Source organism: Abramis brama (genome assembly GCF_963993115.1).
Source record: "Abramis brama genome assembly, chromosome: 11".
Taxonomy (NCBI): domain Eukaryota; kingdom Metazoa; phylum Chordata; class Actinopteri; order Cypriniformes; family Leuciscidae; genus Abramis; species Abramis brama.
Window position 1 is genome coordinate 5,366,528 of NC_139973.1, and position 14,211 is coordinate 5,380,738.

At 37.1% G+C, this 14,211-nt stretch overlaps 1 protein-coding gene across 6 annotated transcripts in view; it reads left to right on the plus strand.

Annotated features, from left to right (window-relative positions):
* Nucleotides 1-14,211, plus strand: part of ptprt (protein tyrosine phosphatase receptor type T) — a 250,176-nt gene that overhangs the window by 147,060 nt on the left and 88,905 nt on the right. For all 6 annotated transcript variants that reach the window (XM_084127973.1, XM_084127974.1, XM_084127976.1 and 3 more), the window contains exons 10-12: nucleotides 2,254-2,455; nucleotides 3,946-4,048; nucleotides 6,914-7,187. In XM_084127973.1, coding sequence (XP_083984099.1) covers nucleotides 2,254-2,455; nucleotides 3,946-4,048; nucleotides 6,914-7,187 — 579 coding nt within the window. The remainder of the gene's footprint in view (nucleotides 1-2,253; nucleotides 2,456-3,945; nucleotides 4,049-6,913; nucleotides 7,188-14,211) is intronic.

Below are 14,211 nucleotides of genomic sequence, written 5' to 3' on the forward strand. Positions count from 1 at the left end.
ATTAAACTCAAGCGGCTCTTTTAACAGAGAGCCACAGTGCGTTCAGTAGTGCATTAGGCCACTTTTAGCAGTCTGTCGCGTGGCATCAAATGCCCCCTGGCCAACACTTCCTGTCTCCCCTGACAACAGAGTCTGAAAAGAGAGAGGGAGGACAGGCGGGAACAAGAGATAGATCCCCCCATCCTCACCTATTCATTTCATACTTTCAGTCTTCTACAGGATTGATCATCCCTTGTGTTTTTTCTTCCCCATCAGGACATTTAAGTGATGACCGAGTAATTGGAGGCCTATTGATCTCCATGCTGGCCTTTGATCTCTTATGGTTATTTATTTGTAATTTTTTTTCTCCATTTAGTGACTGGAATATAATATAATATCTATCTAATCTCAGTTTACAGCCGAATTATCCAGCTGCTTGTATATTACATGAACAATACCCTTCAGCCAACTCACGGTTTCTTTTTCATTGGGCTGTGAAGAACAATACGACCCGCTGTTGGCTGAGTGTATTAACACCGAACAAGGGCACAAATTTACACAGGAGCTATGCTAAAGGCAATAGATGGTATTTTAAAAACACCTTTAATAAAAAGCCTGCCATCAATCACTAATGCCCTTTCATTTACAGGAAAACCTGTGAAAGTATCTAACTGACTGCTTCAACTTTTTAAATGTTTTTATCAACTGAGAGATAAGCTGTCTGTGGCAAGATAAGGCTACATTTAAGAGCAAAAATAAGAATGGGATGATGTCTTTTGAATTGAGCATGCTGTTTATAACGTTGAGAGATACCTGTCCAAACAGACATGAAGAGGGTTTAAACATTTCAGTTCACATGTGCAGTAAATTGTCAGCTGTAAAAGCAACATTCAGGCTGTAATTCTCTATTAAGACTGATTTATAATCCATAACATGTAAACTTGTGTTTGGCAGTATATTACATCGGGCTGCTCCGCCACACCTCAGTGGCACTGTGTGATTTACTGACCGAACATTAAACATGATAGCATATTAAATCAAAACTATGGCAGTGGAAAGCATAAAAATGTGATACTAGTTTGAAAAGGAAAACCTATATTTGGATACTGTTACTGCATGTCTTATATATTTTAAATATACACAGTGTATATAATGGTAGTGTATATTAGGGGTGTCAAGCTCCAAAAAAACCCCCAGCATGTCGATGTCATATTATTTTTAATTTCAGAATCACTAGAATGACAAGTCGTCTTATTTTGATGTCTGAAAAAATGTCATCATTGCGTCTTTATCTCATGTGTGTCTGTACTTGTGTGTGGATTTTCTGGAGTGATATTTGGTTTGAATGTGCAGATTTGCTTCTACTGACTCTTTTTTTTGCCTGTGGTCAGTGAGCAGTCACGAGCATGTGTGTGTGTGTGTGTGTGTGTGTGTGTGTGTGAGAGAGAGAGTGTTTAGAGGGCATTCTGAATCACTCCACTATGCATGAAAAGCTTTTAGGCAGCAGGCCTGCCAGGCACCCAGCTGTCAATTTATTTGATTTGAATTGTGGAATGGAGTTATGAAGTGTGAAACGTCAGGGCTAAAATGTTTTGATTACCCATATACACTGTGACCATCAATTTCCATCAGCCTCCTCTGAGATATGACGTATGCGCGTCTTAGCATGACAATGGTTATCTGTAACCTAGTTTAGTAATTGTTTTGGGGCATGTTAATTCTTTGCTGGATATTGTTTTCCAACATATACATGTTTGAAGCAGATCCACGTAAAAGTGTTTTAATAAGCAGCTTGTATTTACAGCACAGTGCACTGAATGTGCTTGTTATTCATTGTAAGCAGAATATTGTATTTGGGATGCATTTCTAGTCACTGAAATTCTCTCAAATATTTGGAGAGAAAATAAGTGCAGAAAAGCCAAAGTAACTGAAAGAGATCCAGCAAAACAAAAACATTCAGTGCTAAATTGCTCTCCGTGTTTCAAAAGGTTGATGTTATTAAGAATAATGCTTAAAGGAAAAATTCATCCAAAAATGAAATGTCTGTTATTTGCTCAGCCTCATGTTGCTCCAAACCCGTATGACTTTCTCTCTTCACTGATACAAATGTACAAAAGTAATTTGGGTTTGAGACGACATAATGGTAAACAAATTATGTCATAATTGTAATTTCTTAGTGTAATACATTTGAATGCATGCTTTTGTCTCCACTGCATCGCCAAGACTCTTGATGAAGTGATTGTGATAATCGAATGGACTTGTCTCTTTCATTAGATCACCTATAAGGCTCTTGGCTCCCTGGACCCCAGTGCAGATTTGACAACACAACGTGGCCGGGTCTTCAAACTCCAAAATGAGACCCATCATCTCTTCGTTGGGTTATATCCTGGCACCACATACTACTTTACGTTGAAAGCCAGCACAAACAAAGGCTTCGGCCCACCCGTGACCAGCCGTATAGCCACCAAGATCGCAGGTGAGGGTTTCAGGCAAGGGTTCAGCTCAGATTGTTGGGTATTTTCCAACAGTGAAGTGATAATTATACACAATTATGGTAAAACAGACCCTCGGGTTCCATTTTAATTGAGTTAATGTGACAGACATTGGTTCTTCATGGATATAGAGCATTCACGTCGGACAGACTGATGATAATGTATGAAATTATTTCAGAGAACATGAACTGATTGGGTTAAATAAGCTTCATTTGATTGCTTACCTAATTATCACTTGCATTGCTAAAATTTGCATAATTAGTTTTGTCATTTTGACTTTTTCTTGTATCTTAAAGAAGCTTTGCTGGAGCGAAAATCTCATTAGCGTGTTGTGTTATTGGAATGAATATCGTTGGAATACAGTTAATGTAAAGTGAACGGAATAATGAGAACATGAATCGTAAACAACATCCTCCACAAGTTCAGCCCAATTTCTGTGGCCCGCGGCTGTCAGTTCGTTCCGTTTCATAATGACGTGGCATTTGTGCAGCACGCCAGACACCATTTATTAAAACCGTATTGTTCACTGAATCTAAACTCTGTAATGAGAGAGTGACATTTTCAGTATGATTACATAGTAATGACCTCTGAGTCAGGCTTCCAAACGGTATGCTTTCTAATAGGAGTAAATACTGTGAAATGAATGTTTTTACAAAAGCATGAATATTAATTATACATAATATTAAAACATTGTGGGTTTGAATGGCAGCTGAGTTCAGGCTTCAAAACAAGCTCATACAGACACAGACAACAACTTCGACATATCTCTTAGTTTGTAAAAACAGTCAAGAAGTTGTACAGTACTTACAGTGGAGCATTCATGCAGTAGTGGCCAAAAGTCATGTCTGGAAGGGGGTATTTGTTTTTTTATGACACTGTAAGTTTGATTAAACCATCAAAATATGAGGATATTTTTAATATTTCAAATATGAAGGAAGAAAAAAACACTAAACTTGGTCAAGGTATTTGTCTAAAATATATATTTTTTAAAAGCTACAGGTTTTATTTTAATATGCAATACAAATGCATAGAGAAATAAAAAGCTCACAGGAAAAAGCATACATTGACTACAACATAATCAGATATTAATATTTTATTGGTTTTCTCTTATTCTTGCATATGTTCATAATTTCTTTGTTTGACAGCCCGGCCAACAATGATATCACACAATTTGGCAGGTTTCGCTGTGTTATCACAAATAAAGCAATTTACTTACACAACTATGCAATATGCTTACAAAAATCATTTAACATTTTTTTATATTATTACATAATAATATGTTTGTGTTACATAAACTGAAAATAAGGGCTTTTTAGACAAAAAGTGCTTTTTATAAAAGTTTTTAGACATCTGTTTCTCTTCCATTTGTCCTTGTCACTTGAGATGAGGTTTTCTGAGCTATACAGTATGTGCTTTCTTTATATCCTTTCTTTCTTTATAGTCCTTGTCCTTTAACATAATTCTGTGTCTGCAGCTCCATCCATGCCTGAATATGAGACCGACTCTCCTCTCAATGAGACAGACACGACAATCACCGTCCTCTTAAAACCCGCCCAATCACGAGGGGCTCCTGTCAGGTGAGTTTGCCTCTCATCATGCCGCTGGCCAGTCCAATCTATTTTGCTTGTTTGTTTTACATTGATTGATAGTGTATGCAATTAACACATTGTCTTAGAAAGTACTTGTCAATTGTGGTCTTTTGACACTTTTATTCAAATGTGAATATAGAGAGGACAGGATATGATGAGTGAATTTAAAAACGTAATTTGCTGTTAATAAATGAACGAGATAGGAGCCTGAAAGTTTGTCCAAACATCAGCTGTAGAGCTGTAGATACTCGTTGACATGCTTAAAAAAAAAAAATCCTTTAAGAATTATTTTTAAATCTGCAGACAGATGCGAAACACACACAAGAATACACTAAATTACCCATGATCCCTCTCTCCAATCATCAAAGAGGGGTCCAGCACATAGTCTGAAAGAAGAAGTGCATTACTGTTGATTCACTCGGGGTCCTGAGGGTTTTTAAATGCAGTCATTCAAATAAGCATCATTTGTATGCTAAGCCTTCGAGGGGATCCTGGTCCATTTGGCTGTGTTTTGGCACACAAACAGAGTCTTTCTCTGTGTGGAAATTCAGTCTGTGAATGTGCAACAGATTTTGGCAAATTCTCGAAATTGCAAGTCGCCACTAACTTGGAAGAACTGCACAGTTGATGTGCAATGGGAGTTCATCAGTAATTATGACAATTATTTGATTGCATGCACTATTCTGAGTTGTTATTATATTATATTATATTATATTATATTATATTATATTATATTATATTATATTATATTATATTATATTATATTATATTATATTATATTTTTACAATTGTTATTCATTTTTGCAAATTTATATTTATATATTTAAGGGTGAAACAAAAACCTAATAAACTGATGCATGTTTAAAAATAAGTAAGTGGGAAAATAACTTTGTTAGTGTGCTCTATAAATCATATGACCCTGGCAATCCATAAGCGTCTTTATGAAAATCTGCAACTGAAAATTGTTTATAATTACAGAAGCTTTCGACCGAGGTTACAGCGGACACACAACACACGGCATCCAGTGTGCACTTAAAGCCATTAGTTTGAAATGGAGATCCTGTGTATTTAAAAGAGAAAAGCAGGCAGGCCTCTTTGGTCATGGGAAATTATCCCTTATGAAAGATGCCAGATTAGAGGCTAGGATAATTTGCCACATCTTTTCGGCGAAACAGACATTTCCCTAATTGCACATAATTGGGAAGTATGTTCTTGGCGTAAGACCACATAATTGCAAACAAGTACTATTAGCACAGGGAGCTCAAAAAATGTCCTTATCTATTCACCGTGTTCTGAAACACACACATCATGCCTCTCTCCAATCCCTCCCCATGATGAGCACTTTCAAAAAGCCCCATGCACACCTCCCCTCCAGCTAATTACCGTAGTAGAGATTTCCCTCTGCTGGCACTCTACCGCATCGCCTGCCTCATAGTTTTCTCTCATGAGGAGAAGCTGTGTATTTTTGGATCTCATGCAGGTTTAAAGAGTTTTTTTTTCTTTTCAAAAAGAGAGTTTAATAGAGGTGTTTAGCAGCTAGTTGTTAGCGTTTGAGAATTCTTGATGGTTTACAGGGCCTTCTGTGATTCTTATAAAGCTACGGGAAGAGAAGTTCTTGATGGTTTTAATGGCTTGTTAAATTGCCTCGGGCACAACTGCCTCTCTCTTTTTTTGGATGTGTCATCACTAGCTGAAGATATTTCCCAAATCAAGAGGCGGCAAACATATGCTGAAAGAAATATGAAATCAAAATTGACACTTTTTAATTTTCATAATGCAATGCTGCTGGTCTTATTGTGCACAATTCATCAGTGCATGTTATTCTTAAAGGGTTAGTTCACCCAAAAATGAAAATTATGTCATTAATGACTCACCCTCATGTCGTTCCAAGCCCTTAAGACCTCCGTTAATCTTCAGAACACAGTTTAAGATATTTTAGATTTAGTCCGAGAGCTTTCTGTCCCTCCATTGAAAATGTATGGACGGTATACTGTCCATGTCCAGAAAGCTAATACAGACATCATCAAAGTAGTCAAAGTGACTACAGTGGCTCAATCTTAAGTTTATAAAGCGACGAGAATACTTTTTGTGCAAAAAAACAACAAAAATAACGACTTTATTCCACTATTCATTTCCTTCTCTCTGGGCCTCGAGTTTTTTCACGTAGTATAACTGCGCAGCGCTTCTGTGTTGTACGTCACACGTAGGCTCACTATTGGCCGACGCTGGTCATGTGTGTGATGCGTCTGACGTACAACCCAGAAGCGCTACGCAGTTATAGTACATGAACTAACTCGAGGCCCAGAGAGAAGGAAATGAATAGTGGAATAAAGTCGTTATTTTTGTTGTTTTTTTGCGCACAAAAAGTATTCTCGTCGCTTTATAAACTTAAGATTGAGCCACTGTAGTCACTTGGACTACTTTGATGATGTCTGTATTAGCTTTCTGGACATGGACAGTATACCGTCCATACATTTTCAATGGAGGGACAGAAAGCTCTCGGACTAAATCTAAAATATCTTAAACTGTGTTCTGAAGATTAACGGAGGTCTTACGGGCTTGGAACGACATGAGGGTGAGTCATTAATGACATCATTTTTGGGTGAACTAACCCTTTAAAACGAAGGGTAGTTTTTATAATTCCCAATGCATTGAATCAAGTCATGTCCTACTGTTTTCTCATTGAATATCTTGTTTCTCATTAAATGTCTTGTGAACAGGTTTCATGTTTTACTTTAAAAAAAACTATTTAAATAGAGCCTCTTCATTAATATTCTTGAGAAACTACAATAATGACATATTAGGTCCTTGTTTTGATATTTAGTTCATTAATGCAACTTATTTTTTCTCTAGTGCTTATCAAGTGGTGGTTCAAGAGGAACGGAAGAAGAAAGTTCGCCGAGCCGCTGATGTGTTGGAGTGTTTCTCCATTCCTGTTAGTTTCAGAAATGCCTCCATCTTGGATTCACCTCACTATTTTGCTGCTGAACTTCCCCCTGTTAGCCTTGCTGTGGTACAGCCCTTTACTATAGGAGATAACAAGACTTATAATGGCTACTGGAACGCACCGCTGTCACCAGCCAAAAGCTACAGCATTTACTTTCAGGCCCTGAGCAAAGCAAATGGGGTGAGTATTTCATTTACTGCTTAATTCATTTACCAGTTCATTGTTCTTGATAAATGTTGACGCTTGAGTATTGATTTGGAAATCTCATGAATCCTGGCTGGGTCATATTTCACCCCAGAATGAAAAATGATGAATTACATTTTAAAAATGAAACTTCTTTGCAATGTCATTATCTTCATGGCAGTCAAGCATATTTCCCCCCAGTTCTCATCATGGTAAAAAGTCTAGTAGAACATGGCCTATATGTATAATGTATATATATATATATATATATATATATATATATATATATATATATATATATATATATATCACACATTAGCATTTAGCAGGTATAATGCGCTCTCTGAAGGCTCTGCTTGGGCCTGCTGCATTGCACTGCGTTTTGAAGTATGTGGTTCCCGATTTGATTGGATTTGATTCAATTCGATCTCTCAGTCTCAGGCGGCTGGAGAAAAGCACTCAAAAACAACCTCAGACCGTGACCCAGATAATTTGATTGGAGATTCATGCATATAATATGGATTTAGGTTGGTAGTTCAGATTTGTTTTCAACTTACCTTGTTCCAAGTGTGTTCGAGAAACGCTCTGTGTAAATGTGTGCCATTTGATTTTTATTTTTTTTTCTATTCCACAGCGCAAAGTAACAAATAAATTCACAATACAATTCGGTGGTTAGATTACCTGTCATATTGATAGCTATTCAAACCGGCTTGATCCAGCAGTTGTCATTAGTAGATTCATTTATTGACTTGATGCATAAAAATAGAAAACAATATCATTGCTTTATAAAGTGTCCCCCAAATGTTTTGGGACAGTAAAGCATCACTTAATAATGTCTGAATAATGTGATTACACTGGATAACAAAATATCACACCAAGTGCAAGTTTCAAGTCTTGTATTAAACTGTAAAAAATAAAGCTGTAAATATCCAAAGATTATTGGAGTATGTTTTTAAAGAAAATACTATTTTAGTCTTTCTCTATCAACATTCTTTCAGTGTATCCCAATATATCTAAAAAATCAGAGATGTTAAAGTGTCACTTAAGTGTCCAAATACATGTAGGGGTCACTGTAAAAGTTACTTCATAAAACCAGAACATAATTTCTAATGAGTAATACAATGCAATGCTCTCTAATGAACGATCTTTGCTCTATAATGTCAGCATGAGCAGGGAACTGTAGTCCACATTAAATTTGCTAGTCATCATTAATACTTTCCATAGAGGCGAAATGCCAGCATGACTTTTAAAGGCCTTTTCATTTGCTTAAAGATGAAGTGTGTAATTTTGGGGCTGTTAAAATACTTTTTCTTATCTCTGTTTAAGCCAATCATAGGCTGCTTCCTCCTCATCTTCAGTTCGACCTTTAAAGACAAAAATACTGTGGTTTCTTGATCTCTCAGTGTAGCAGCAGTCCATAAACGATGCCATCTCAGAGCGCCGCTGCCCACAGAGCTTCTCCTGGCACTGCTAATAGCACCAGGTCGCTTTCGATAAACTTTATCACATCAGTCTTGCCAGAGATGGCGAGAGGGGGAGGGACAGTCAGGAGAATAGTGGTCTCAAACTGTTCTAAGCTAAATTAGGATTCCTCCACTTGCTTTTGTCCCTCCGGTGTGTTTGTGAACAGGACCACAGACACTCGGGCTAAAAGAGCAAGTAATTGCCGCTGCAGGCGTCTTTTGTTCTGAAAGAGGGTTACGGAGTTGTGAAGAGGCACTCACTCGTTTAAGTGGCTGAACTCACACTAGACAGAGATTGAAACAGACACATGCAGCTTTTAACAAAATGGAACCCGCAAAGAACGTCCTGTCTTCGGTGTGTGGCGGGTGAAAGGATAAGTTTGTGGCACTTTGTTTCCACTGACGTGTCACTCTAATAGGAACAAACACTCTAGAGGAAAACAGCTTGCATTGAAAAGCCACGACCTGTCAAAGGGGAAATCACTGTTTGTTGGAGTGTGGCAGTTATTATTAAAAAAAATAACCAAGCAAACAAAGTGTTTAATGGTCAAGTGTTAAATGGTCAGTTGACATGTCACATAAATTAAGAAATATTTAAGAAATATTTATTTAGCAGCAATTTTATTTCTAAATCAAATTGTAAGAAAAGGCCATATTTTCCTTTTTTCAATTGAAGTACAAGATGCTCTTTAGAATTTAAATAATAATAATAATAATAAAAATTATAATAGGAATAATAAAATGAAGATGATTATTATTAGTTTTTTTGGTTTATTGGTAAGTTTTTATTTTATTTTAATATTTATTGATTTATTTTAATATCTATTTATTTTAATTGATTCGATTTTTTTATTGATTTATTTTAAAACCCTATGAACTGTCCAAATTGTGTGCCTTGTTGCCTACTATCCAATAGGTTTGCATTTAGAGTTTTCATTTGCTCAATGTGGAATGGAGATTGTGGTTTTTAGCATCTTTGTTAGCACGCCCACCTCCATGCCGGAGATGGAGGTTCGAATCCCGCTTGGAGCTGGTCAAGTAGGACCGGTTACATTGGTGCCGTGACCCGGATGGGAGGGAGGTTTATGGTGGTTAGCGTAACGGAGGCAAGCTAGTAAAAGCTGTGCAAGTAAACCTCACTCCCCTGGCCTCAAGAGGCGCATTAGCGCGTTAGCTTGCCCGCCTCCTATGCCGGAGACGCCGGTTCGAATCCTGCTCGAAGCGGATTGAGTAGGACTGGTTACAAGTGCAGTGAAATACTTAGCTGTATTCATATATTCATGAAAATGATTAATTGCTTCTTAATTTAATAAATGAAATAGGAAGCTCGATGGTGTTTTTAGCCCCCAATGGCTCCTTCCAGGCAGCTAACCCTAACCTCAACCTTAAACCTACCCATCCCCTCGCTGCCTGGAAGGCGCCGTTGGGGGCTAAAAACACCAAACACCAAATAGGAATAGCCTTAATCAAGGGTTAATTAGTATATCACCCTCTTCCTGTTGTTCTGTACAGTTCATCAGCGGCTGATAGTATTTGGATGGAGACAAAACATTTCTCTCTTGCAGTGGTTGGGAGTGTTTTTGAAGCGTCTCGTTCTTGTTTCACACGTTTTTTAAGAATCTCTTGCTGTTTCTTTCTTCATTTACACCTAACACTGCACTCAGCTGTCATGCTTTCCTTTGTTCTTTATGAAAAACAGAGTGCTCTGTATTAATGGAAAGACTATAGACAGCAAAAGCAACTCGTGCCATTGTTTTTTGTTTTGTTTTTTAGTTTCTTTTGCCTAATCCTCTTGGTAATACATTTCACCAGACTGGAGGTGTTACTCTCGAAAGCAACAGCTCCTGAAATTGTAGCGCCGCTGTCTCAAATACCTCCAGACGACTGGCTGATGACACTTTTCTTTTGTCATTTTGTACTGCACGTTTCTTTTATTCATTCTCACTGGATCGTTGTTCCTCCCGAGCCCCTAATGTGTAGATGATTGCCTCAGGAGGTTGTTGTAATCATTCATACCCGTGTTCATAATTCATAATTATAAGCATCCATTTCAAAATCTGTTCAAAATACTGCAGAAACTGGATGAACTCAGCTTAAATTGTGATACACTTTAATTTGTGATTTTGTTATCTTTCTTTTGTTCGTCTTCTAGGAAGTGATTTTTTTTATCAGCCTGATTGTGCATTTATGCAACAGTTGATTATGACAAATAAATAGATTTAAAAAATAGAAAACAACTAGATATTTACTTTTATTTAAAATAAAAACAAATAGTGCTTGCTCGTGCAGAACTCGCTGTCCCAAGGTCTTGTGGGTGGTTACCAGGGTGTTGCTATGTGGTTGCTAGAGTGTTCTGGGTGGTTATTAGATAGTTGCTTACTGGCCCAAGTCAAAAGAGTTTCAGTCTCGCTAACATTCTTGTCCCATGATTTAGTTGCTAATGGTGTGGATGGCTGTGCCATTGCTATGGCATTGTTAGTGATTGTTAGTGAGTTCTGGGTGGTTGCTTTGTGGTTTTGGGTGAAATTAATAGTTTGTCTATAGCGTATACAGTTTGCAATTTATTGGCCCAAATTTTGCAGAAAACAATGTATTTGCACTTGTTTACCTAGTTAATAGATAGATATGTGTTCCTGGGTTCCAGCAGTAGCTGTTGTCATCAGAAGAGAATTGTGGCCAGCGTGTAAAGAAAACTGCTGTAACTAATCCATAACATGCTTCAGAATTGAGTGAGTGACCAACTAGAAAAACTTATTGACTGTAAATCTGCGGTCATGTGGATTAGCTCTAGTAGGCATGGCAAAAAGCTGGACAGTGACATGAAATCCATATTCTTCAACTTCTCAAGCTAACCATTAAGCATTTGTCATAAGAGTCCCATGTTCTTTTTAAACACATCAATGCAAACGTGTCATTCAAGCTTAGTAAACTGCAGTCAGTTGGATTGGTCTATGGAGTTATTAGCTTATTTTCTCTTTTTGCTTTTACGTTCTTTCCAAACTGCCATGCATGTCCCTTTTTTCATTTCTCTTTATTGCTACCATATTGTTTCAGATGATCTTAACCACCATAGCAAACGCACAGCAATGTGCTAAGAGCAACTTGTCATACTTTAGCAACACCCTGATAATGAGCCACAACACTTTAGCATCATTGCACAGACCAGCATCACTTACCTTTCCTTTAGAAAATGTAACAATCCAGTATTGATATGCGATCTGCCAAGAGTAATAGTGTAGTCTATCAGTAATAATTGAGTTAAATGTTTACATGAAGTCTCTTTTCTCACCTTGCAGTTTCCCCTGAGCTGCTAAGATTTGTTCTTTTTTATAACTCTTTCTCCATCTTTCTCTGCGTTTTTCTCCCCGTCATTACCCAGTCATCGTAAAAAGCCTTTGACAGTCTGTCAGTGAATTATTTGACTGCAGGGGCAGACAGTATAGCTCAGCTGTCACTTCCTGTAGGGATGTTTCCCATCAGCCGAGACCCTCTCCTATTTTTCCATTCCCCAAGTCCCAGCGCTCAGACTGCTCTCAGAAACGAAGAACTGTTAACATGCGGCCCTCACCTCCTTCCTCTCACCCTTTTCTCTTACAAAAAATACTGGAGTGGTAGCATAATTCAGTGATGGTATCAGAGTTTCGATATGTACTATGGTACTGAAGTTCATTTACCATGATGATTACTCAGTTAGTTTACCTTACCATGGTACAATCTTGGAAGTACCAAAGAATAACATGTAAACACATGAATTTCAGAACCTTTGTATATTTCAGAGAGCCATTCACTACAGTTAAAAAGTTTAGGGTCTGTAAAAAAAATGTAAAATGTTTTTGAAAGAAGTCACTGCATTTATTTGATATAAAATACAGTAAAAACAGTAATATTGTGAAATATTGTTACAGTTAAAAATAAGTTTTCTATTTGAATTTAGTATTTTCTTCCTGTGATGCAAAGCTGAATTTATCGTTACTCAAGTCTTCAGTGTCACATGATCCTTCAGAAATCATTCTAATATGCTGATTTGCTGCTCAAGAAACATTTATTTTTATTATCAATGTTGAAAACAGTCGTGCTTTTAATTTTCATATTCATATTTTTGTTTTTCAGGATTGTTGATGAATAGAAAGTTAAAAAATAACAGCATTTATTTGGAATAGAAATCTTTATATAAAAACATCATCCATATATAGCCAGTATATATCCATATCTGCATGGTATATCCTCTTAAAACTTGAACAGTTTTACTTTCACCCATTTTACATTGGCTAGTGTGTTTGACCCTGCATGTCCGATAGCACTCTGTGACAGACAGATGGTCTGCTCACATATGGACCCTTCTCGGCCTCACTGTGTCAATCCACCCCCTGCTTCAATGCCACAATCAGATGGGACAAACCACCACTGACAGCAAGGTCACATGTTAGTATTTGCCCTTTTCCACTGCATTGACGGTTAATTCTTCAGTGTCAACAGTGTGAGTTGAGGTCTGTGTTGTGTTTGCATTCATCAGCATTGGATGTACTTGAGAAACTCATATTGGTTTTGTTTCTCGTGAGCCAAATTGATACGTGCAATGAAGTGTTGCCAAGGGGACTTTTAATGTTTCTGAAGAGTGGCACTGATAATGGCAAAGTGAAGTTATACAGTAAAATAAATGCTAGGAGAGAGACTGCCTGTATTGCCTCTTCAATATGCTTTTCCGATTGATTTATTAGTGGTGTTTTCTAAGGTGAGCTTCATTACTATTATGTTAGGGTTAGTCATTTAATAATTTGCAACATGCAAATGATACCTGAAATCATGGGTCCTGTTGAGGACATGTGTGCTTTTACTTTTCTAAGCAATCAGACTTAAGATTTTGAGTTGGCAGATGATAAATCTCATAGACTTACTTTAAAGGAGGCACTGGGGCCATATCTACATAGGGGTCCGAATGTCATAGACTCTAGGATTGACTCTTTTGAATTGAGACAGCAAGTAACCATCTAACAACCACCCTGAATACCCTAGCAACATTTTAGCAGCATGTTAGCAACCACACACTAGCTATAGCATCAAGTTTTATTCCACATTACTTTTATAGCAAAACATAAGTATTTACTATGCTAACAAACTTCTTTTTAGTCTGTTTTTTTTTCATGTCCCTGGGTAACAACATACTGTACTTGTAAAGGAAAGGCAAGACAAGTTTATTTATATAGCACATTTCATACACTATGGTAATTCAAAGTGAACAAAAGTTACACAGAAGGGAAAATTAAAACAGTTATAAAAGGAATTAAAAAAGATTTAAAGATGATACAGTTATATAGGAGTAAAAAGATTACACATAGATACACTATCTGGCAAAACACAGGCGTATCACCGGTGTAAAGAATCAGTTGGCAGATTAATTTGAATGATTAATACAGAATACATTTAAGTGATATTGAGTGGTGCTAAATAAAGCAAAAAAGAACAATTAGTAGTGAATTTTGACAGCTGTGTGTTTGTGAGATTTATTTATTAGTAGGCTGTCATTTAGCTGATGATTTTAGCAAATGCAACTTGTAGTG